Source organism: Lepus europaeus, chromosome 1 (genome assembly GCF_033115175.1).
Source record: "Lepus europaeus isolate LE1 chromosome 1, mLepTim1.pri, whole genome shotgun sequence".
NCBI lineage: Eukaryota > Metazoa > Chordata > Mammalia > Lagomorpha > Leporidae > Lepus > Lepus europaeus.
Window position 1 is genome coordinate 145,885,247 of NC_084827.1, and position 25,262 is coordinate 145,910,508.

Genomic DNA, 25,262 nt, shown 5'->3' on the forward strand with positions numbered 1-25,262 from the left:
GCTGCACCGCTCTACAACCCTGCCAAGAGCGTCCAGGGAGTCCAGTTCCTCTACATCCTCGCCTACACTTTTGTTTTCTGCTGGTTTTGTTTTTTTTTTTTTTTTTTTATAACAGCCATCCTCCTAGGTGGGAAGCCAGATCTCATTATGGTTCCCTTTTGAACCTCTACAATTGCTGTGTGCATTTCCCAGAGGTACCTCCTCCTGTGGGCCAGCAGGGGGCACTCCCATGAGACTTCGAAGGTAGATGAGCTTGACAGATGGCAGAGTGGCTGGCTCTCCCAGGTGGTAGCAGGGACGGAGATCACTGACCTTCTCACTCGTGCTTCTCACAGTGTCAGCATCAAGGAGAACCAAAGAGCTTGGGCCACAGTAGTGTTTCTCAAAGGGGGTACCACTGGCACCCCAGTGAAACAACCCTTGATTAGGCAGTACAGTCTCATATTGTACCTTTAGCATCCTGGGCCTCTGCTGGAGGACAACTCAAATGGTGACAACCCAAATGCCCCCCATCTACACTTCCATGGACCCCCTCCAAGCCTCCCCCGCTACCCAAGTCCAGGGATAGCAGCTGTCCAATTAAGAACCAGGTTCTGTGGCCCGGGAGTGCAGTGGAGGATGGCCCAAGTGCTTGGGCCCTGCACCCCATGGGAGACCAGGAGGAAGCACCTGGCTCCTGGCTTTGGGTCAGCGCGGTGCACCGGCCGCAGCATGCTGGCCGCGACGGCCATTGAAGGGTGAACCAACAGCAAAAGGAAGACCTTTCTCTCTGTCTCTCTCTCTCTCATTGTCCACTCTGCCAGTCAAAAAATTAAAAATAAATAAATAAATAAATTTAAAAAAGAACCAGGTATGCAAAGAAAACTGGCGATTCCCAGCATCCTCCACTCACTCAGGCAATGAAGCCTGGTGTCCAGACCAGAGCTGGGCGGTGCTCAGCTGAGGGAACCAGCACAGGTGGCTTGAGGCGACCCCCACGGCTCCCAGAGCCTGTTAACAGCTGGCTGACGGTGACTGGCTGTTGTATCAAGAGAAAAGGGAAGGCGTTCTCTAAAAGCAAGATGAGCACAGAAACAGGAAAAAAAAAAAAAAAAAAGCCCCAGCACGGCCCCCATAAGCAGGACCTGCCATCGGAGCCTGGTCCCTTTGCCCGCGCCCCCCACCCCAGTGAAGGAACGCTGCCCTGGGCAGTGTCTGCCTTGCCTCCGCTGGGTTACTGGCCTTCCCGGCCCTGGGCTGCCATGGCAACCAGGAAACAACCTCGCTCCCAAGGAGGAGGTTGCGCTGCGGGCCAGATCCGCAGTTGCACGGGGCTGGCCCGTAGCAAAGCAACCAGCGCCCCCGGGACAACAAGGGCTCCGGGAGGGGAGCGAGGGGCTGCCCCCGAGTAGCCACCCCGGGGGCGCGAGGAGTCTGGCTCTGTGGTTTCTGTCTTCACTCCACAAAGATCCACACTGTCTAAGCTGTGTGGCTGGTTGTTCGGAGGAAGCTGCTGTCGGGTGGGGTGGGGGTGGGGGGAGCGTCTTCCACAAAGGCCCAGTGTTCCTGGTCCTCTCGGGCCTGGGGCTGAGCTTTGGAAACCTTGAGGTGTGACCAGTGTTCCGCCTTCAAGACCAAGATGGACTGCCCTTGAGCAGGGGTGGTCGGAGGCAAAACATGTTCCCGCTCTCTCTCCTGAGCCGGGGCCACGGGAAGCTGGTGCGCAACAAACAGAAGCTGGAAGTCTACTTTGAGCCAGAGGTGAGGCCCACAGCTGACCAAAGGGGCGGGGGGATGCTCTGTGTGCCCACCTGGGGGCTTGGTTTGTGTTGTTAGGGAGCAGCGGGGGTCCCTAGTAGCTCTTCCTTCTTCCTTCATGAAACTTAATAATAATAATAGTAATAATAATGATAACTCTGTTTGCCTGGTGCTCCCACATCACCACGGGGCCCTCTTCCTCCACTCTGACGCACGCTCTGGCCCTCTCTGCCCAGACAGAAGGAGACTTCAGATTGTCTGGAATCAGGATGGTTTGGTTCAAGACCAGAATTCCCACCTGGGTTCTAGGCGCGCTGATGGCTGTTTGGCTTGTGGAAGTCGTGCTCTGCGGTTGAAATGCTGTGTGTGTTCGTGCTGTTTCAATGGCTTCCTTGAACTTTCTGGAATTCAACTCACAGGACTCACATTTAATATCGGCCAAAGAAAATCTCATATGAGGAGATTTTAAAGAGGTGGCAAACTTACCTTGTTGTACTGGAATTTTACTTCTTTGACTCCTGCCAGCAGTAAGGAATCCATTGGGGGCATTTTGCAAATTTGGGGGTCATACAGAGATTTCCATTGTCATGGTAGTTTGTCATGATATTTGACCTTTGCTGTGTTAAAAGACATATAAAGTTTCAAAGGCTCTCTCTGGCCAATGGTATCTACTTACTTACAAGCTATGTAGCCACTTTATGGGCTCCCCAATAGCCAAATTAGGTAATGTTACATAGCATCTGGAATGTATAGAAATTCACCCTGTGTTCAGCTAAAGCAATGGTAGGCTGGAATGGTTTCCCCCTATTTAAACTGCCAGCCAGTTCGGGTCTAATTTCAAAGTTATGTGCTGCCCTTGATAATTCTGAGTACTTACTTGCATACCAAAAAACTTTCACTAGCCCGAAACTTGCACTCCACCCCATCTAAGCCCCCGGCCTGAATGGCTCTCCTCAGAGCTCTGTGGAGCAAACTAGAACCGGGCCCTGGGATTTCAGATTTTTGCAATGTGGAGACGAAATAGAGCCAGAATGTCCCATCGCGCCCTGTGAACATTTCAGAGAGAACCAGGAACTAAAACATTGTCAAACACCTTGCGCCCGCAGGAGTTGCTCCAGGAGGCTCTCCCCAAGGGGCTCAGTCCAAGTGGTTTCTTCTCCTTGCAGGATTACTTGAACTGGAAGTCCCCGGAAGACTATGTCCTGGTCGGCAAACCTCAGGACAAGGACGACGCCAGCCAGCATGCCTGGAGCCTCTTTCTTCCCAAAACTTTCAGCACTAGAAAGGGTGCCTTGATCCTCTACTCAGAAGGGTTAGCCATATCGGCATGGGCACCCAAAGACAGGAGCAAAGGCCCCTACGACCCCAAAAGTCACGGGAGGAGGCCCGCTCTGGAACTGCTCACGCTCCACGACCTCAAGGAAGCCATCCTGGCCTATGGACGGAGACGGGTAAGCCGAGCAGTCCCTGGGTTTGGAGGAAGCACGGGCCTGCGTGCCTGCGTGCCTCCAGCTGGTTAGACCCCAGACCTCCGTTTCTCCCATAGGAGTGGTCTCTTGGCTATATGTGCGGCACGCCGTTGTCACGAGGCTTGGATGAGACTACTGACAAGGGGCTCTGAAAAGCGTAAAGGCTCATCATCACCGTGTGTTTTCCTTTCCCTTATAGTAACACAAAGTCAGAGTCAGCCTCCAGACAGAGTCAGGCCAGCAGGCGTTTCATCAGAGCCCTGAAATCCTACCTCCCAGCCACAAGCGTCCCCAGTCCACCTGTGGTGTTCTCAGCTTTGCAGAAAGGAGGGGAGAACGTTTGAAATATTTACCTTAAGCCATTCGCAGTCCGCAGGATAAGTTAATGCCTTTTCCCATTCTGAATTCAGTGTTAAGTAAGAACTCCTGTGTTCGTTTTTCTGATTCACACTTCCTCTGTCTTGTGCGACGTGTGTGTGGCCCCTGCTTTCTATCACTGCGTGCGGTAGCTTCGGCTGAGGCCCTCAGACAGTCTGGGACAACGAGTCACTCTAAAACTAGGTTACAGATGGAGGGTTACTCTCTAGTTTGAAAGTATCCGCTGCCTGCTCATTCCCCCCAGGAGAAAGTCATTAGCTTCTTCTTTTTTTTTTTTTTAAGAGTTATTTATTTATTTGAAAGATAGAGTTACAGAGAGGCAGAGAGAGAGAGAGAGAAGTCTTCTACCTGCTGGTTCACTCCCCAAATGGCCGCAATGGCGGGAGCTCATCCAAAGCCAGGAGCCAGGAGCTTCTTCCCTGTCTCCCACATGAGTGCAAGGGCCCAAGGACTTGGGCCATCCTCCTCTGCTTTTCTCAGGCGGATTAGCAGGGAGCTGGATCAGAAGTGGAGCAGCTGGGACTTGAACCTGTGCCCATATCGGGTTGCTGGCGCTGCAGGTGGCGACTTAACCTTCTGGCCCCAGGCATTAGCTTCTGACACCCAGCCTTTCACACACTGGCTTTCTCCTCCACATCTGGTCACATCTCCCACTTGGTCCTACCACCACTTCAACCATGGACCCCTCGAGCTCTGCCCATGTGACTAGTTCATTCTCCAACACCCCAAGCTCGCTCATGCTCACTGTAGTCTTCCCTAAGTTCCTACAGTTGGCAGACTCTTGCTCACTCTGCAAAACACAGCTCAAACGTCACCTCCTCACTGAAGCCTGCCCCATTTCCCTGGCTCCCTCCTCCGCAAACGTCCCCAGCCGCCATGCATTCAGGTTTCTCTCTTCCACCACCTGTCTTCCCCGATGGAATATCATCTTCTTCAGGGCAGGGACCATGTCTAAATCACTTCTAGAAAATAGTGTGCACCCCTAAATGCTTTCGGAATGAATGACTTGGTCACACGTGATACTCTGGATGTTTCTTTTTTTTAACAGAACATCTTTTAAAAAATTTTTTTCGTGTTCTTGGAAAAACAGAGAGAGGGAGAGATGGATGGAGAGAGAGCCTCTACCCTCTGATTCACTCCCCAAAAGCCTGCAACAGCTAAGTCCAGACCAGGTTGAAGCCAGGAGAACAGAACTCCAGTTGAGTCTTCTATGTGGGTGTCAGAGACCCAAGTGCTTGAGCCACCATCTGTTACCTTCTAGGGTGCACACTAGCAGGAAGCTGGACTGGAAGTGGGGTAGGCAGGACTCCAGCCCCGGGCCTCCGATATGGGATGCTCCAGTATGGCGCCCCCAGCAGTGATTCAAGCAGAGTCACACGCTCGCTTCTGTGTTTCTCGAATCACGTCCCAGTATAGTTATGGGGAAATTCATCATCTCCCTGCACCCTAGACACGGCTTCCCATATTTCAAAATAGAGACACTTGACAACCTTGATAAAATGCCCAATTGTCTTTTATCTTAAAAACCATAATTTTTTAAAGATTTATTTATTTTGAAAGTCAGAGTCACACAGAGAGAGAACAATCTTCCATATCCTGGTTCATTCCCCAGATCAGGAGCCAGGAGCTTCCTCTGGGTTTCCCACGTGGGTGCAGGGACCCTAGCACATGGGCCATTTTATGCTGCTTTCCCAGACACATTAGCAGGGAGCTGGATTGGAAGTGGAGCACTCATCTGGGATGTCAGCACTGCAGGCGGTGGCCTAACCCACTGTGACACATGTGACGCTGGCCTGAAATACGATTTCTCCTGCCCCCTTTTACAGAAGAAGAAACTGAAGCTCAGGGGTATTAGGTGACTCGCCCAAGGCCACAGAGCTGGTCAGTAACAGAGCCAGGATTTAGACCTGGGACTCCCGACCTCTCCAGGGCTTACACGCTTGGCTTATTACCCTGTTGTCTGTGGGCTTTGAGTGGCTCTAGCAGTCACTCTGCCTGGCCTTGGCCTGTCAGCCCCCCAGAGTCCCTCCAAGCCTTCCCATGCTTATCAGGGAGGTTGAACCCAGGCTACATACAATTCCACAAACTTCTGTGCCAACTAGCTTGTGGCTGAATTAGTCAATGGGATAAGACATGGGGAGATTGGAGAAGGAGAAGGGGAAATCAGAATACTTCTCCCCGGGCTGGCGCCATGGCTCACTAGGCTAATCCTCTGCCTGCAGTGCTGGTACCCTGGGTTCTAGTCCCAGTTGGGGCACCGGATTCTGTCCCAGTTGCTCCTCTTCCAGGCCAGCTGTCTGCTGTGGCCCGGGAAGGCAGTGGAGGATGGCCCAAGTCCTTGGGCCCTACACCTACATGGGAGACCAGGAGGAAGCACCTGGCTCCTGGCTTAGCCAGCCATGGCGGCCATTTAGGGGGTGAACCAACGGAAGGAAGACCTTTCTCTCTGTCTCTCTCTCTCACTGTTTAATTCTGCCTATCCAAAAAAAAAAAAAAAAAGAATACTTCTCCCCCCCCTACTCTGCTGCAGATGGCAAGAAGCATCCACATCGCTGTGGTCCAGATCCCAACAGACAGGCCCCCTGTGTCCCCAAGTTCCTCTCGGGACCTCCCAGCTCCTCCCCCATCCACCATCCTCAGGGTGATGCCGGCTTCCCAGTGTTACTGGATCTCAGTGTTGCCTCACCTTCTGTTCGGTTTCTGAACACTCCAATCCCCTGTGTCACCAATTCCCTAAATTAAATTTCTTCTGTGTGTAAACATGTAGAGTAGGGACTGGTGTGGTGGCATAGTGGGTGAAGCCGCCACTTGCAATGCCGGCATCCCATATGGGCGTTGGTTCAAGTTCCGGCTGCTCCACTTCCGATCCAGCCCTCTGATATGGCCTGGGAAGTGCTTGGGCCCCTGCATCCAAGCGGGAGACCAGAAGAAGCTCCTGGTTCCTAGCTTCAGATCAGCACAGCTCTGGCCGTTGCAGCCCTTCGGGGAGTGAGCCAGCGAATGGAAGACTTTCTCTGTGCCTCTGCCTCTCTATAACTCTACCTTTCAAATAAATAAGTAAATCTTAAAAAAAAAAAATAAACACTTAGTTTCTGTTTCCCTGCTGGACACTGACATACATAAGTTAACTTCCTGCCCAGCATAAGAGTGCCTGCCAAAGCTTTCAGCTGCGAGTCTATAAGGCTAGTGAGTCTGAGCAACAGGATCCTCCTGGTTCATAAAGTAGATGAGCCCATGTTGAGACAGCCTCACTGCAGCTTTGATTTGGTCTCAATGGAAACAAGAAGTTCTTGTCTTCCTTTGGTATGCATCCACCAGATTTATAGCTCAGATCTGAGCAACACAGACGCTGCAGTCTAACTCTACATGTGTGCAAGGGAAGCGGCATGAAGTCAGAAAGGAAAGGTTTGGAATGGTAACAAGACAGGCATGTAAGAGTAGAGGACACGGCCGGCGCCGCGGCTCAATAGGCTAATCCTCCACCTGTGGCACCGGCACCCCGGGTTCTAGTCCCGGTCGGGGCGCTGGATTCTGTCCCGGTTGCCCCTCTTCCAGGCCAGCTCTCTGCTGTGGCCCGGGAAGGCAGTGGAGGATGGCCCAAGTACTTGGGCCCTGCACCCCATGGGAGACCAGGAGAAGCACCTGGCTCCTGCCATCAGATCAGCGCCGTGCGCCGGCCGCAGCAGCCATTGGTGGGTGAACCAACGGCAAAGGAAGACCTTTCTCTCTGTCTCTCTCTCTCACTGTCCACTCTGCCTGTCACCAAAAAAAAAAAAAAAAAAAGTATAGGACATAGATTAAAGAAGGGGGAGTGGCCGAAACTGTGGTGTAGCGGGTAAAGCCGTCGCCTGCAGTGCCAGCATCCCATATGGTTATGAATTCAAGTCCTGGCTGCTCCACTTCCGATCCAGCTCTCTGCTATGGCCTGGGAAACTGCTTGGGCCCCTGCACCCACGTGGGAGACCTGGAAGAAGCTCCTGGCTCCTGGCTTCAGATTGGCACAGCTCCGGCCATTGCAGCCAATTGGAGAGTGAACCAGAGGATGGGAGACCTCTCTCTATCTCTCCTTCCCTCTGCGTGTAACTCTGCCTTTCAAATAAATAAATAAATCTTTAAAAAGAAAAGAAAACGATAGACTGGTAAAGAACTTCTAAAATTCCTAACACCCAGAGCTGGGAGGGCCATGGGAAAGAGGAGCTGCTTTAGAGGTACAAATCCACATGCCCTTGCTGGCAGAGCTTAGGGAGAGCCGAGACTCTATTCAGCATTCCACTCATAGGAACTTGCCCCAGGAAACAGACTCATGCCTAAGAACAATCGCTATAGGATTATTTATTACTATGCAAAACACTGAAAACAATAAATGCCCAACAATGGAACACCAATTAAATGCATTATCCACATAATAGATTTTGGGTCAGGCAATAAAGTCATGTATTAGTCATAGCAATGCGAGAAAATAGACAGTGTATGTTTTTAAATCCACTATGTAATAAAAATACCGTTGTGTACCAACAGGTTTTGAGCATTTAATCTATTTCTACTACTATTCTAGTGTTTCCAAGTGTAATTCATTTATGTTTTCCAACAATCATGGGGCACAGACACCGTTAGTAACCCCGTTTCAGAGATGGGAGAACTTAAACACGGACAGTTTGAGTAACTGACGATTATACAACCGAGTAGATCCTAGCACCAGAATTCAAGACCATGTGTCGTAGAAATAATATAATCCCGAATTTCAAAAAAATAAGTATATATTGTCAGAACGAAGCACACCCACATTTTAACTGTGGCTTAAACCACGGGTGGTTGGATTATAAATTATGTTTTTATTTATACATTTATTTTTATCAAACTTTTTTTAAAGCCATGGGATTTAATTGTTCAAGGTTTTTACTTATTTTATATGAGAGGCAGCAGGAAGGGGAGGGAAAGAGAAAGACCTCCCACACACTGGTTTATTCCCCACCTGCCCACAAGGGGCCAGGGACTCAGTCCAGGTCTCCCACATGGATGGCAGAGACCCAAGTACTTAATCCATCACCTGCTGCCTCCCAAGGTGTGCATTAGCAGGAAGTTGGAATTGGGAGTGGCGCTGGGACTCAAACCCAGGCATTCCAGTATGGGGCGGGGGCATCCCAAGTGGAAGATTAACCACTGCATCCAATGTTCACCCAAGCTATGGGATTTTTAAAATAAAGCAAAAACCTACTACAGCTTTGAAGGAGATAGAGTGAAAGGTGAAAGCATCAGGCAGAAAAATGGAATAGCAAACCGTGTGTAAACCGAGCCTACCAATAACCACACCACCTGCTCCTCAGGGCCAGTATTTCTTTGTCCCGAAAGCATAGTTAAAGAGTTAAAAGCACCGCACTCAGGCTAGAAGAGCCAGAATGGGGAGGGAAAAGAGAGCAGAGGGGGATTCGCCAGGATGGCAGTGCCGCTCGCAGCATGCTCTGCTCTGGCTACATCACGGAGCAGGAAGCACATCTGACTGGGGTCCGCCTCAGCCCTGGAGGAGCGGCAGCCACAGAGAGGGGCAAGTTCACGCTCACGGCCTCCCACAGAGCTCCGATGTGGCTCTGACAGCATGCTGTGGCAACCCCTTCAAGCGTCTGTAGCTCAGCACACATGCACTACTTAACTTTCTTGATGGCCCAACTTCCTAACAAGCAGAGACAAATGTCCAGAGATCCCACATGTTAGAGTTAGACTTCTGGATACACACAGGTGTCAATGGTTGCTTTTTTAGAAAAAGAAAAAAAAAAAAAAAGGAAGAAGACAATCTTGCTCAACTTTTCCAACATTAGAACCATTCCTATTGAGGCCCTTAATTCATTCACCTTCTCGTTTTTTAGAAGTCAAATAGTGGGGTTGGCATTGTTGCATAGCAGCTAAAGCCACTGCCTGTGATGCCAATATCCTACATGGGCACTGATTCGTGTCCCAGCTGCTCCATTGCCAATCAAGCTCCCAGCTAGTGCCTGGGAAAGCAGCAGAAGATGGTCCACGTGCTTGGGCCCCTGCCTCCCACATGGGAGACCCAGATCAAGCTCCTGGCTCCTGGCTTCGGCTTAACACAGCCCTGGCCATTGTGGCCATCTGGGGAGTGAACTAGCAGATAGAAGGTCTCTCTCTCTCTCTGTCTCTCTGTTGCTGTCCCTGTCTCTCTCTCTCTGTAACTCTTTCAAATAAATAAATAAATAAATCTTTAAAAAAAAGAAAGAAAAGAAAAAAAGAAGTCAATTGACCATAAAACCTAGATAATGATCATTTGTACTCTGATCTAAATGACAATCATAACAATGTTCTTGAAGCATAGCAGGATTATAATATGCTTCTCAGTCAGAGATACCAAATAATTTTCACACTGTTACAGTATTTCTTATTCTCATATTTTTACTTATTTTAAAAATGGTCTACTTATTTATTTATAAGATAGAGAGGGGAAAAGAGAGATTGATCTTCCATTCACTGGTTCGGTCCCCAAATGCCTACAACAGTCAGGCCAAAGCCAGGAGCTGCAAACTTCATCCAGGTCTCCCACTTGCTGGCAGGAACCAAAGTACTTGAGTCATCATCTTTTGCCTCCCAGGTGTATTTGCAGGAAGCTGGATGGGAACAGAGTGGGGACTCCCTCCAGGCACTCCGACGTGGATACCAGCATCCCTAGCGACAGCTTAACCCACTGCACCGCATTGTCTTTCCCTTATTGTTATATTTTTTAGAATTTTATTAGTAATATTTCTTAAATGTCTGTCTTAATTCACTTTCTGTTGTTACAACTTAATACCACAGTGAGTAATTTATTTATTTATTTATTATTTTTTAAAGATTTATTTATTTATTTGAAGGGCAGAGTTACAAAGAGGCAGAGAGAGAGAGGTCTTCCATCCATTGGTTCACTCTCCAGATGGCCTCAACGGCTGGAGCTGCGCCGATCTGAAGCCAGGAGCCAGGAACTTCTTCCGGGTCTCCCATGCAGGTGCAGGGGCCCAAGGACTTGGGCCATCTTCTACTGCTCTCTCAGGCCATAGCAGAGAGCTGGATTGGAAGTGGAGCAGCCAGGACTCAAACCAGCATCCATATGGGATGCTGGCACTGCGGGCAGTTGCTTTACCCGCTGCGCCACAGCGCTGACCCCTCACAGAAATGTGTGTAGCACACAGCCTACAGCATTGCGTGGCATCTGCTCAGCATCCGATGAGGGCAGAACCCAGTGGAGGAGGTCACACGGCATAGCAGAGGACGTGTGCTGGCTCCGGTCTCTTCTGCTGCCTGTAAAGGCACTAACGTCACCATGGGGTCCCTGCCCTTATGACCTCATCTAATCCTAACAACCTCCAATGGCCCCACCTACAAATACCATTACCATAAGAATTTGGGGGTTACGTTTCTAACACATGAATTTGTGGGCCACACGTTCAAACCACGTGTTCAACGATGGGACATCGATTAAATGCTCTATTTAAAATGACTTGTTTTAAAATTCAGTTAATGGCCAGCGCCGTGGCTTAACAGGCTAATCCTCCACCTTGCGGCACCGGCACACCGGGTTCTAATCCCGGTTGGGGCGCTGGATTCTGTCCCGGTTGCCCCTCTTCCAGTCCAGCTCTCTGCTATGGCCCGGGAAGGCAGTGGAGGATGGCCCAAGTGCTTGGGCCCTGCACCCGCAAGGGAGACCAGGAGAAGCACCTGGCTCCTGGCTTTGGATCAGCGCGATGCGCCGGCCGCAGCGGCCATTGGAGGGTGAACCAACGGCAAAGGAAGACCTTTCTCTGTGTCTCTCTCTCTCACTATCCACTCTGCCTGTCAAAAAATAAATAAATAGATAGATAGATAAATAAATACATAAATAAATTCAGTTAATGAGCTATGCCGTTTCTCTGCTCCTTTGAGGAAGAATGGGGTTTAGGTAACTAGTAGTGGATTGCTCCCCAGGTTGAGTTGCTACTGCCATCTCCCTTATAAAGGTGTTTACATTCAGGAGCATTATCAGCCTTTCTCCATAGAATAATAGACCCGCACTCATTCCACACTGCCTACTTTCTCTCAACATAATTTTTTAAATTAATTAATTTATTTGAAAGGCAGAGTTACAGAGAGGCAGGGGTAGAGAGAGAAAGAGGTCTTCCATCTGCTGGTTCACTTCCCAGATGGCCATAATGGCCGGAGCTGTGCTGATCCAAAGCCAGGAGCTTCTTCCTGGTCTCCCACACGGGTGCAGAGACCCAAGGACTTGAACCATCTTCCACTGCTTTCCCATGCCATAGCAGAGAGCTGGATCTCCAACCCGGCACTGCAGCTGGCCGCTTTATCCTCTATGCCACAGTGCTGGCCCCACTCCCCACATCTTAATTCTTGAGGCATTTAACCCTTTGGTTGCTGTCTTTAGCCAAGATCTTCAGGTGATTATTTTATCAAGAAAATATTATTGGCTGGCGCAGTGGCTCACTTGGCAATCCTCCGCCTGCAGTGCTGGCACCCCGGGTTCTAGTCCCGGTTGGGGCACCAGATTCTGTCCCAGTTGCTCCTCTTCCAGTCCAGCTCTCTGCTGTGGCCCGGGAGGGCAGCAGAGAATGGCCCAGGTGCTTGGGCCTCTGCACCCGCATAGGAGACCAGGAGAAGCACCTGGCCCCTCGTTTTGGATCGGCGCAGCGCCGGCCATAGCAGCCATTAGGGGAATGAACCAACAGAAGGAAGACCTTTCTCTCTGTCTCTCTCTCACTGTCTATAACTCTACCTGTCAAATAAAAATTAAAAAGGGGAAAAAAAAAGAAAATATTATCAGGAGGATGACGTATGTCTTCTGAATCTAGTTCATTTTTCCATCCTAAACTTAACATAGACTCATCATACAAAATAGGAAATAGAGGAATATAGGAAAAACAGTAAGTCATCAATTACCCTTTCCAGCAGCGATTAGGAGGACTGAGTTCCCTCTGACACATAACCCCCTACTCAGTAGACAGTGTCCCTAAGGAGAGAGAAGTGCTCTGGTGACCAGCAGCAAAGGGCTAAGTAGGTGCCAAGTAGCAAAGCCGGGGAAAGGTAACGTAATGGGGCTCCTGTTTCCTCGTGCCCACCTCTGTACTTGCAGCTCCTAATCTAGGAATAGGACGGGTCAGGAGAGAGCCGTGGTCAATCCCACAAGCTCAAAGGTAACATCAATAACTGCTTACTGCTGAGTGCTTAGCGCATGCCAGGCCGTTTGTCTGTCTAACCTCATTCAGTCCGCATGGGCCTGTGAGCTGGGTTCTAGCACCACCTCCCTATTATAGGAGGAGACACCGGGGCTTGATGTGAACTCATTGGCCCAAAGTACCCACATAGGTGGTGCAGCTGCAACTGGAGCCCAGACACTGATTCCAGAGCCCCGCTCTCAGCCCCTCGAGGGTCTCATTGTAAAGACTCCATGTGCCCCAGAGGAAAAAAAAAAACCTCCCCATTCTGAACAGTGCATGTTTCGAACAAGTAGGATCAGGGTCTTACCACCCACCTCTTAAACTGTTTACAGTTCTAGAAAAGCAAATCAGGTTTCCATGAAGCTCCATCTGGGCTATAGGTAACATTTCCATAGTAACCCGTGTTTATGATCTGGAAGGCTTGTTTTCGTAGGCTTCATGTTCTTTATCTATTGTTGCCTTGTGTAACTAATATAATATTTTTAATAATGGCTGGGGCTGGCGCTGTGAAGTAGCAGGTTAAGCCACGACCTGCAGGGCCAACATCCCAAATGGGTGCCTCCGTAAGTCCTGGCTGTTCCATTTCCCACCCAGTTCCCTGCTATTGCACCTGGGAAAGCAGTGGAAGACTCAAAAGAAGTTCCTGGCTCCTGGCTTTGGCCTGACCCAGCCCCAGTCATTGCAGCCATCTGAGGAATGAAGCAGCAGATGGAGCATCTCTCTCTCTTTCTGTGTGTGTGTGTGTGTTCTCTCTCTGTAACTCTGCCTTTCAAATAAATAAATAAATATTTTTAATAAATGGCACTAACATTTATCTAGAACTTTCTGTGTATTGCTTATTATACCAGTCACTGTTCTAAGCTCCTCCACCTTATTAACTCATTTAATCCTCACATCAACTTTATAAGTATGCCCTTTATATGGTGATAAAATTTACCATTTTAAGTGCACAGTATGTTGGCATTAAATGCATTCACACTGTTGCACAACTATTACCACTGCCCATTTACAGACATTTCTTTCATTTTGCAAATCCAAGACTCTGGGGGCTGGCACTGTGGCATAGCAGGTTAAGTCACTGCCTGAAACACCAGCATCCCATACGGGGACTAACTCAAGTTTCAGTTACTCCGCTTCCAATCCAGCTCTCTGCTAATGCACCTGGGAAAGCAGCAGGAAATGGCCCAAGTGCTTGGCCCCTGTACCCACATAGGAGACCCAGAAGAAGCTCCTGGCTACTGGCTTTAGACTGGCTCCAACCGGCTCTCCAGCCTTTACGGCCATTTGGGGAGTGGACCTGCAAATGGAAGACCTCTCTCTCTCTGCCTCTGCCTTTCTGTAACTCTTTCAAATAATTAAATAAATCTTATTTTAAAAAAGACTTTGGGGAACCACTATATCCTTTCTATAGCAGTGTTACCATTTTGCAGCCCCACCAGCAATGCACGGGGGTTCCACATCCTCATTCTGGGTTCTTTCTTCCCTTACATTTTCTTTTCTTTTTTTTTTTTTTAAGTTTTATTTATTTATTTGAAAGTCAGAGTTACACAGAGAAGGAGAGGCAGAGAGAGAGAGACGTCTTCCATCTGCTGGTTCACTCCCCAATTGGCTGCAACAGCCAGAGCTGCGCCAATCTGAAGCCAGGAGCCAGGAGCTTCTTCCGGGTCTCCCACATAGGTGCAGGGTCCCAAGGACTTGGGCCATCTACCTCTTCTTTCCCAGGCCATAGCGGAGAGCTGGATCGGAAGTAGAGCATCCGGGACTCCCACCGGGGCCCATATGGGATGCTGGCACTGTAGGTGGCAGTTTACCTGCTATGCTACAGCGCTGGCCCCCTATAAATTTTTAATAGCCATCATAATGGGTGTGAAGTGGTACCTCATGTTGTTTTGATTTGCATTTCCCTAGTGATAAATTACAATGAGCATCTTTTTGTGTTTATTGGCCACTTGTTTGTTTTTTTGTTTTGTTTCGAGAAGTATCTATTACATGATCTTTGGTCATTTCTGAATCAGGTTTTTTGTGGTTGAGCTATAGGAGTTCTGAAATATTATTAGTATTAATCTTTTATTTAAAGATATATCTATTTATTTGAAAGGCAGAGTTACAGAGAGACAGAGGCAGAGAGAAAGAAGTCTTCCATCCACTGGTTCACTACCCAGATGGCCACAATGGCCGGAGCTGGGCCAATCTGAAGCCAGGAGCCTGGAACTTCTTCTGAGTCTCCCACTTGGGCGCAGGGACCCAAGGACTTGCGCCATCTTCCACTGCTTTCTCAGGCCATAACAGAGAGCTGGATCGGAAGTGGAGCAGCCAGGACTCAAACTGGCACCCATATGGGATGCTGGCTCTGCAGGCGGTGGCTTTTACCCGCTATATCACAGTGCCGGCCCCAAGTATTAATCTTTTTAAAAATTTATTCATTTTTATTTTTATATAAAAGTGAGGCAGAGACAGAGAAAGATCTTCCATCTCCTGGTTCACTCCCCCAAAACCCACAACAGCCAGGGCTGGGCCAGATTGAAGCTAGGAACCTGGAACTTAATCTGGGTCTCCCACGTAGGTGACAGGGACCTAAGTACTTAAGCCATCACCTGCTGCCCCCAGATGCACATGGAGCTGGAAGCTGGATCAGAAGCAGAGGCAGGGCTCAAGCCCACGCTCTCCAGTGTGGAATGCAGGCAGCCCAGGAGGCATCTTAACACCGCGCCAAATGCCTGCCTCCTTAACCAGATAGATTTCCAAATAGCTTCTCCCAGTCTGTGGGTTCTCTTCTCACTCTGTGACTAGTACCCTTTGAAGCACGATCCATTTCTCTCTCTCTCTCTCTCTCTCTCTCTCTCTCTCTTTTTTTGCCTGTTTTTTTGGTGTCACATCCAAGAAATCCCTCCCAAATCCAACGCCATGGAGCGTTTTCCCTGTTTTCTTCTAAGGGTTTTATGTTCCTGCCCTTATGTTTAAGCCTTTTCTCCATTGAGTTACAGTGTATGCATAAGGTCAGGGTGCAGCTTGCATGGAAAGCCTACACTCCTGTCAACCCCGTAGGACCGTAGACACTGAGGCGCGGGGCGGGTGAAGCAGTTTCTCCAGATTCACCCAGCCAGGAAGTCACGGAGACAGCGTTCACACTCAGGCAGACGGAGCTCTTGCAGGAAACGGAGTTTGATTTCAGCTGCTCCCAGTTCTCCTCATCATGCTTGCGACACACGGCCCGTCGAACCTTTGATGCTGATCGGTTTGGTCAGGAATCAAGCCTTGTTACAACATTGCATTAATGAGAAAATGCAAACCACTTCACCATGCTCTTCTTGAAGGCCTGGCGTCCAGAAGCACATGGTCGCCAAAGATAGGTGGAAGACAGAGTCTCATTGGCCGAGGATCCCGGAATGGAAGGAGAACCGGGCTGCCTGAGCGTGGCCGTGTAGGCGCTAGGCTGATCCGAGTCAGGCCCGGGAGCAGAAGCCTGTCCTAGCTGGGGGCTGCAAGCGGCCTCCCAGCGCTCCCTCCCACCCTGCCCCCTCACCTGGCAGCCCGCGCAGGTGCGACAACAATGAGCGCTCACCCTCCATTCTTAAGCCTTTGCGGGAGCACGCAGCCTGCAGCGAGCCTGCGGAAGCGCGGGAGCGCAGGTGGCGTGGGCAGGCCCCGCCGTGGTTGGGTCTCACCCTCAGCTGGGGAAGCCGCGCATCGGTCAGTGCCTAGTCCCTCCCGGTACACCAGCGAGCAGGGGTGCGAGCCCCAGCGAGCAGGGCAGAAGGTGGCCGAGGGAGGCGCTCGCCTCTCCCCAGCAGGAGCGCAGTCCAGGGATGGAGGCAGATGGGCGCCCCCGGGTCAGTTGACCCAAGGTGGTCTGTGAATGGAGCTGGGCTGCAACCCAGGAATGCGCCGTAAAGAAGGTCAGAGCGTGTGACTGCTTTGGACCCGGAAAATCTGGGGCGGCTTCTCGGAGGAGCTGGGTTTGAACTGAGGGCTGTGAGAGACCTCTGGTCGCAGGGGAAGGGTGGCTTGGACGGGAGGTCGGGATGATTAGGCACACGGGGCTCTCGGCTGGAAACAGGTGGAGAAGCAGCGGGCCAGGGCCGGGACGGCCTTTCCTGCCAGCCCTGGGGTTTCTGAGCCCCTCTGTCTGACTCCTGCGCACAAAGCCAGACCGTCCTCTGCCGTAAGGTAGCAGCTGGCTGTCCAGGCCTTCCTGGGGACCCTGGCGCCCTGCCTCACCACCCCCTGTCTGCTGGGAGAGAACCCAGTCCCCACTGCCTCCTTCCATCCTGCCACACAGGGCAGGGACCCGAGCCGGGGGTCCCTGGACCCCCCTGCATTAGGAAGCCTGGCGGGCATGGGAAGGCGGCTGGCCTGTGCAGCCCCCCGTTGGAACCAGCACACAGTCGAGTGTGGCTCCTGGGCCACGCCGTCCCTGTACACTAGCTACACATTTGAGAGGAGACCGAGGCTGGGGTGACTGGGCACAGCCAAGGCAGAGCTGAGCAGTCTGCAGCCATCCGCAGCCAGCCTCCTGCAGTCCTGTGTATCTCCCTGTTCCAGAAACCCCCTTCCCGGCGCCCGCCTGTCTCCTTTATGTAGTGCAGTAACTTTTGGGTGGGTGGTTAGGTTAAGGCTGGTGTTGGGACAGGGATGGAGAAATACGGATCAGTGGGCGCTTTCTGTGTATAAAGATGACCCAGCCATATTATTGAAATTAGATTTCTTAAGAAAGAACTGTAATCTCACGCCCAGCAACCTACTACTGCCGTTGTTAGCACTTTAATCTGTTTCCTCCCAGTGTTTCCACTGTGGTTGTGCATCTAGGAGACTCACTTGAATGAGGTTGTAATTATCATACATGCCGTCTTGTATCTGACCTTTTCCCATTTCAAATATTACTTAACAGAGGAGAACCGGTCCCCTCAGGCTTCCGCAAGTGCTTTACTTTCTCCAGTGAGAAGTGACATCATTAACCAACTTCACAAACATAATTTGAGAAACTGAGAGAAACCTTGAAACTAGAAAAAATGAGAAACTAGGACAAAGAGACTGCGGCAGGCAGAACAACGTACCACCACCACCACCACCCCCAAAACGACCCTGTTCTTGGAATTTGTGAATGTGTTGGACACCTGGCAAAGGAAAAGAATGTTGCTCATTCGAAGGCCTGAGCCTGCAGAGAGGACCTGAGTTTCTTTGGATGGGCTCATGGGAACCCCAGGGAGCCTTCAAAGTGGAAGGAGGCATCAGGAAGGAGAGCCAGAGGGAGGGGGCTTGAGCAGCTCTCAGCCCAGCACTGCCAGCTGTGGAGAGCGGGGGACAAGGCCGCAGGCCAGGGATTGTGGGCAGCCGGTGGACGGTGCAAGAGGCCCGGGACCGGCTTCCCCCCCAACGGCTCCAGAAGGAACGCAGACCTGTCAACACTTTGATTTTTGCCCAGGAAGACTCATTCTAAATTTCTAACCTCCAGAACCATAAGATAATACATTTTTTTTTAAAGATTTATTGATTTATTTGAAAATGAGAGGTGGGGAGGAGAGTGGGGGAGAGGGAGGGAGAGATGTTCCATCCACTGGCTCACTCCCCAGATAGTTGCAACAGCCAGCACTGAGCCAGGCCGAAGTCAGGAGCCAGGAGCTTCATCTAGATCTCCCGTGTGGGTGGCAGGAGCCCAAGCACTTGGGCCATCCTCCACTGCTTTCCCAGGTGCATTAGCAGGGAGCTGGATCGGAAGTGGAGCAACAGTGCCCATATGGGATGCTGGCACTGCAGGCCAGGGCTTTAACCTCCACCTCTTGTGCCATAGCACCAGCCCCAATACATTTGATTCAACCATTAAATGTGCGGTGCACTTGAATTACAGACTCAGTATACATAGGGATTGGTTCCAGGAATGCCCAAGACGAAATAAAACCCACAGATGTCCGAGTCTCTTCTATAAAATGATATTGCATTTGCATATAACCTATGCATATGCTCCCATTTATGTTAAATCATCTCGATTACTTATAATGCCTAATGTAAATACTTGGGACCAGACACAATTTTTGTTTCAAATATTTCCCACTGGTGGTTGGATGAATCTGCAATGCAAAATTCCCATGGAGACCAACTGTAATTTGTCAAGCAGCAACAGGAAATGAATATGAAGGGTTTCCCAAGAGTTCATGGAAAATGTATATTATTGGGGAATTATGCATGCATTTCCATATTTTTACACCAAAATAAGTTTATCTTTTTATTCTATTTTTCCATGGACTTTTTGAAGTACCTTCATACAGAAGCAAAATCCACTTTCAAACTCTAAGCAAAAATGTATGGAATCAGCCCCAGTCCCAGAACAAGAGATTCTTGAACTTTCCTTGGATACCCCCTGCACCATCGAGCAGGCCACTCAGGCAAGCTGCAGGACCAAGCTGACGCGTCCTCAAGACCCACCAGCGAGGGACATGGGGTTCTGGTGCCGACGCATCAAGGCATCGCGCCTCCTTGGAGAGGCTGGGCTTTGCTGTGTTCAGAGACAGGACAATTGAAGAAAAGATTGGCAGGGAAGGATGAGGCTCCAGTTCAGCCAGAAGAGGTCTTATGAGGCCTTCGTCCCCGCCCCCCCACCCCGCCCCCCGCTCCATATTCCAGGGCCTGATGAGGTGCCTGACCTATGACAAGCACCTGCCGCACAGCCATTGCTGTGGAAGTGTCACTGGCTTCCCCATCCTCTCTGCGATCCTTTCTTTTGCTTCTCCTGGAGAAAGCCTCAAGGTCATGCGGGGCTGGATCTTCCGGACTCTGCACTTGAAGCGCCTGACACGCATATCGTCAAGACACCCAAATCAACTGGTGCACGTGTTGGAATTTCACGTCGTTGCTTAATTCACAAATTCCTAGAGAGCAGAGCCAATGGAATAATAAGCTATGCCTTCTTTCATCTGTTGCTCATTTTACTTCTTGGTTATTAATCTCTCTCCTTCATCCCTTTTCTCCAGCGCCTCTTCCCTGACCCTTGAATCCGGAGCAGCTTCAGAGATTCAAATTCAAATTGTGTCCAGGAAATACCCTGGCTCTAAGCAAGACACTTCTTACTTACCAGTGGTTTAAGTCCGACATCAGCAAACACAGCTTACTGGCCAAACCTTGTCCAGTGCTCTTTTCTGCAAATAAAGTTTTATTGGAACACAGCCATGGTCATTTATTTACACTTTTTAAGATTTATTTATTTATTTGAAAGGCATGGTTACAGAGAGAGAGAGAGAGAGAGCAAGGTCTTCCATCTGTTGGTTCACTCTCCAAATGGCTGCAACAACCAGAGCTGTGCCAATCTGAAGCCAGAAGCCAGGAGCTTCCTCTGGGTCTCCCTTGTGGGTGTAGGGGCCCACGTGGGATGCTGGTGCCGCAGGTGGCGGCTTTACCTGCTCCACCACAGCACCAGCCCCTGTTTACGTATTATTTATGGCTTTTCTTTCACTATGGGGATAAGTTGAATAGCTGGAATGAAAGTCATACAGCGTGCAAAACCTAATAGTTATTATTGGAGCAGGTGTTGTAGGGTAGATGATTAAGCCACCACTTGTGACACCAGCATCCCATGTTGGAGAGTGGATTTAAGTCCTGGCTACTCCACTTCCAACCCAGCTTCCTGCTAATGGCCTAGGGAGGCAGTGAAAGATGGTCCAAGTACTTAGGCCCCCGCCACCCATGTGGGAGACCCAGATGGAGTTCCTGGCTCTTGGCCCAGACCTGGGTGTAGTGGCCATTTGGGGAAAGAAACAGTGGATAGAAGATCCTCTCTCTCTCTCTCACACACACACACTCTCACTCTCACTCCCACTCCCACTCTCATTCTCCCTCTCTTCCCCTCTCTGTCACTCTGCCTTTGGAATAAGTAAATCTTAAAAAAAAAATTATCTGGCCTTTAAAAATTGCCAAACTCTGACTGAAGCAATAAAGAGGTTTAATTATCTCAAGGGTAGCAGTCTCTTTATTCTGTTACTATAATGCAATACCTGAGGCAAACTAACTTTGTAAGGCAAAGAGGTTTATTTAGCTCATCGTTCGGAGATCCAAGGGCATAAAACCAGCATGGGCTCAGCTCTGGTGGGGCCTTCATGGTGGATGGCAGGAGAGCATGACAGAGAGAAAGAGGGGTCACAGTGCCCAGCAGGAGGCTCGAGAGGCTGGGGCCCACCAGTACCTGTCAGGGGCACACCTCCCACGGGCCTAAGGCCCCCTCTTAAATACCCTCCCACCACCAACAACCTGCGGACGAAGCCTTTTACGCATAAGCCTTGGGGGAACTGCCACATCCAAGCCATAGCACTGAGTGACAGAGTGTGGAGATGGGACTGACATGCTTAACCAGCTGGTCTCCAGTGTCATGGACGACTCCACCATGCTTGCAATGTTGGCTTTTCTTCCTCAGCTTCTAAGCACACTTACAAGATGACTGCCAGGCTTCCAGCGGTCCTGTCTTGGTTCAGAGCAGGCAGCAGCCAGGAGGCCATCCTCGCACAGCTGTCCCCTTCCTAAGAAGCAAGGACATCCCAGCAGCCCCTTGGTGCTCATGGGCCGGAACTAGGTTGTGTGGCCACTTCAAGGCGCAGTGGAGAATGGAAAAGCAAGCATCTGGGCAAAGAGTTCCATAGTCACAAACAGGGGTTTGTTAGTGAGGGGAAGGAGTGCTGTGCAAATAACGTAGTCTCCCACACGCCCAATAAGGGGAAAGAGAAAATATCTATTTGTTGACCACCTACTATGTGCTAAGTGTTGAATATGTGCTTGACATCCTCAGCTCATTTAATCCTCACCCTGAGTAATTAACTTGCCCAAGGAGACATGCCAGACAAGGGTGGGGCTGGATCTCCCAGCCTCTGCTTAGGCTCCTCCTCCCCATGTTCTCCTGACATCCCCCCCCCCCACCCAGGGAGTGTGGGAGATGAGAAAGCCCTTTCATGCATGTGAGGAGGCAGGCAGGGAGGGGAGACCAGAGAGAGTGAGAGCCAAGACCCTCTCGCCTTACCATCAGCTGGCCCCATGAGACACATCTAGCTTACTTTACAGGGGGATTGAAAAGGGTCAAGGAAAATTAAATGATAAGCTTCAAAATTTCTGAAATCCATGCGTAGTTTTTTTCATAACTGGCATGTTGCATGAACTTTTTGAAGACCTCTTGTATTTCATTTCTACCATTAAAAAGCAGGGAGTATGTTAGTACCATAGAGAGTGATACAATTCAGGTAACTGACAGAGGTGGGGCTGGGATGAGTGCTGTCCATTCACTTAGGAATGGATTTCCTGGTGATGCCCAGACCCTACTCTGTGCTAGGCACTGTGAAATCAGATTCGCTCTAGTTTTCATTCCAAGAGCCGTGAACTTTCCAAACCTTCTAGGATTTTAGCTGCATTTTAGAGAAAGGGTTCAGAAAGGTTCCAGGGCTCATCCCAGGTTGTAAAGTCTATGAGGCAGAGCAAGCCTTGAACCCAGCACCCTGGTCCTTCCCAGGTTTTCTCACCAAGCTCTCTCCTTCCTACTCTCTTGCTTGTACTTTCTGGACCCCCTTGATGTCCCCCTTGCTGCAGCCTTGGAGTTCTGTTGTCTGGGATACTCACTGAGGCACCTGCTTTAAAGCCATCTTTATTTCTTGCTTTGACATCGAGGTGGTTCATGGGGCTAAGTCCTGCTCTGTCAATGAGATGGTAAGTTCTGGAAGAACAGGAGGCCTTGCTCTGCTGTGGACTTTGAAGCCCTGGGTTCTTGTTTAACCCCACTGCTGACTGGCTGAGCCTTTTACTCTCTGCTATACTTTGTATGTGACCCCCTCCCCCCACAAAGTTCATGTGTGGGAAACTCAATCCCAGCTGAGAAGAGGACCCTTACGAAGTGATTAGGTCGTGACAGCTCTGCTCTCAGAACTGGATGAATGCTGTGGTTGGAGTGGTTCCTGATGGAAAGATGGCACTAGTGGCTCACCAGGTTAATCCTCTGCCTGCGGCACCAGCATCCCATATGAGCACCGGGTTCCAGTCCCGGTTGCTCCTCTTCCAGGCCAGCTCTCTGCTGTGGCCCAGGAGTGCAGTGGAGGATGGCCCAAGTGCTTGAGCCCTGCACCCCGTGGGAGACCAGGAAGAAGCACCTGGCTCCTGGCTTCGGATTGGTGCAGTACTGGCCGTAGCGGCCATTTGGGGGGTGAACCAACGGAAGGAAGACCTTTCTCTCTGTCTATAATTCTACCTGTAAAATAAATAAATAGAAAAAAAAAAAGAAAGAAAGAGGCACTGAGCCCCCAACCTTCATGCGTGTGCATGTGTGTGTGCTCTTGTGTGCTCTCTTGTCCCACTGTCGGGTGACATGGACATGCAGAGACCCCTTGATCTTGGACTGCACAGCCTCCAAAAGCGAAGAACCTGATCTCTATGTCCTATAAATTACCCAGTCTCAATTATTGTCTTATAATAGCAGGAAAAGAAAACAAAAAACCATCCTGTATTCTCCCGGTCTACGTGATTGCCTGGGGGAGCTGCTTAGCCAAGCGTGGTAAATGGGTTTTATCTCTCAGGCCAGTTCCCACTTGCAAATCACTTTCATGGAGCGTCAGAGAATGTGTGCTGTGTGTTTCCGTTCTGTGAAGCTTCAGACTAGAAACAACAGTCCACGGTGTTGGAAATCTGGACAGTGATCGCCTGGTGGGTGGAAGCACACGGACTGGAAGGGGCATGAGGGGACTTTCTGTGCCGGTTAAAGTTGAAGACAGTTGTTCATTTTTACCCAACTTACATCTAAGCTCTGTACATGCTCTTACTTATAAAGTAGGCCTCAATTTTTAAAAAATGTTTTAAAAGGGAAAAGGGATTCAGATCATGTTCTGTTCAGCAGCCAAGAATGCTGTGATGGATTAGTGATGTCTGCCACTGGCAAGGGGAAAGGTGAGGGATGTCAACATAAGTACCACGTTTGTCATTCCTGTGCTTGACCGATTTTCCCCTGGATTTCTGCACCACTTACGTGGTGGTATTAACTCAGCCCATGCCATAGGATGACGATGAGGTGCAGGCTCTGTAGACAGTGTAAATCCTTAGCCGAGTGTAAGATGTTATGATTCACACTGGCTTCCCGTGCTGTCAGGCACAATGGGACCCATATTGGCAGACAGGGTCCAAGAAGAGTCTCACTGGCTGAAATGCAATGCAGCAGAGCCAGATATCCTCAAAATGCCGTGCTCCCCATGAACATGGATGTGGTTTGTCTGTCCCATTATTCATCTTACAAACACTTGAGTGCTGACGTGGGTGTGCACACTGCTTTCCCATGTTTTCCCATTGCAGTCCAGGGCCATCCTTGAGGGTACTAACACCATTGCCACAGGCCTTTATCCTTCTCTAATGCTTTATCTCAAGATGGGGGTCTGGAGTTTGTCATTCTTCCTTCTCCTTCCAACTGCAAATCTGAGGGGCCTTTCAGAGCGTCACTCCATGGGCTCTTGGTTTATGTTTGTTAGCCGTGGCATCTGTTTTTGGTGCCTTCTAGCACCTTCCGGGACTTTCTGGATTACTGCTGAGGATTGTGCTAGCTCGCCTGTGTCACTGGGGGGCTCAGGGCTCAGCGGCTGTGCTGTTTCCTGACTGATGTCCCTACAGAGGGAGCAGGACAGAGCCTGGCAACCGTACCTCTACTTCCGAAGTCAGCCAGAGAGCCAGACCCAGCGGCAGATCCAGCCTGGGTATTCAGCCAAGAGATACCTCCGGGACCTCTTGCGAACATGGCCACCTGACATGATGTACAAGCTCCAGTGTGCAGGTCAGTGGGGAAATGGGTGAGGGGCACCCTGAGCCATCCTACCGTGCATTCTGGTATGAGAGGGTGTCTCCCACCAAGGACTGAAACAGCAGGATTTCAGACCCAGGTTGGGGTTAAAGCATGGTCCCCAGGCTCAGTCACCTGGTAAACCTCGAGATGGTTCTGGCCTTTTTCTCATCCTCCACACTTGCACAGGAGGACAACCCGACGTCTTGCCTCCACTCCTGCCCTCCAGACTCCACACCTCAAGCCAGAACATTCTTCCCAGCCTTCCCATCCCATCCCCGGAAGGCCCCAGGGCTCTTCCAGCTCAGCCACCACCTTCTATGAGATGAGGAAAATGAAGCCTCATGTCCAAGGTCATTCAGCCAAAAGCAGACCTGGGACCTGAAGCCAGATGCTTCCCACACTGCCAGCCCCACATCCTCCCAGCATTCCCTAGCTCCCGATCTGGGGTGATCTCAGGTCTTTCAGGACTTAACATTTCCTCTTAAGGCCTGTGACTCCGCAGCACAGTCCCCGTGGGAGTGGGCCGGACACCCCTCTACTACAGAGAGACCCCAAATGCTCTCTGCAAAGGTTTGAAAATGAAAACAGGAAGTGGCTGGGAGTTAGGGTTGCCAGATTTAGCACAGGTACACCCACACCCACACACAGTCACACTTGCAATATTTGGAACATACTTCTACTGAAAAAGTATTCTTTGTTGACCTGGAATTT

At 50.2% G+C, this 25,262-nt stretch overlaps 1 protein-coding gene across 1 annotated transcript in view; it reads left to right on the plus strand.

Moving 5' to 3' along the window:
- Positions 1-1,656: 1,656 nt before the first annotated feature.
- Positions 1,657-25,262, plus strand: part of KIAA2012 (KIAA2012 ortholog) — a 125,962-nt gene continuing 102,356 nt past the window's right edge. The window contains exons 1-3 of the mRNA XM_062196846.1: positions 1,657-1,740; positions 2,904-3,188; positions 24,383-24,542. Of these exons, the coding sequence (XP_062052830.1) occupies positions 1,657-1,740; positions 2,904-3,188; positions 24,383-24,542 (529 nt within the window). The remainder of the gene's footprint in view (positions 1,741-2,903; positions 3,189-24,382; positions 24,543-25,262) is intronic.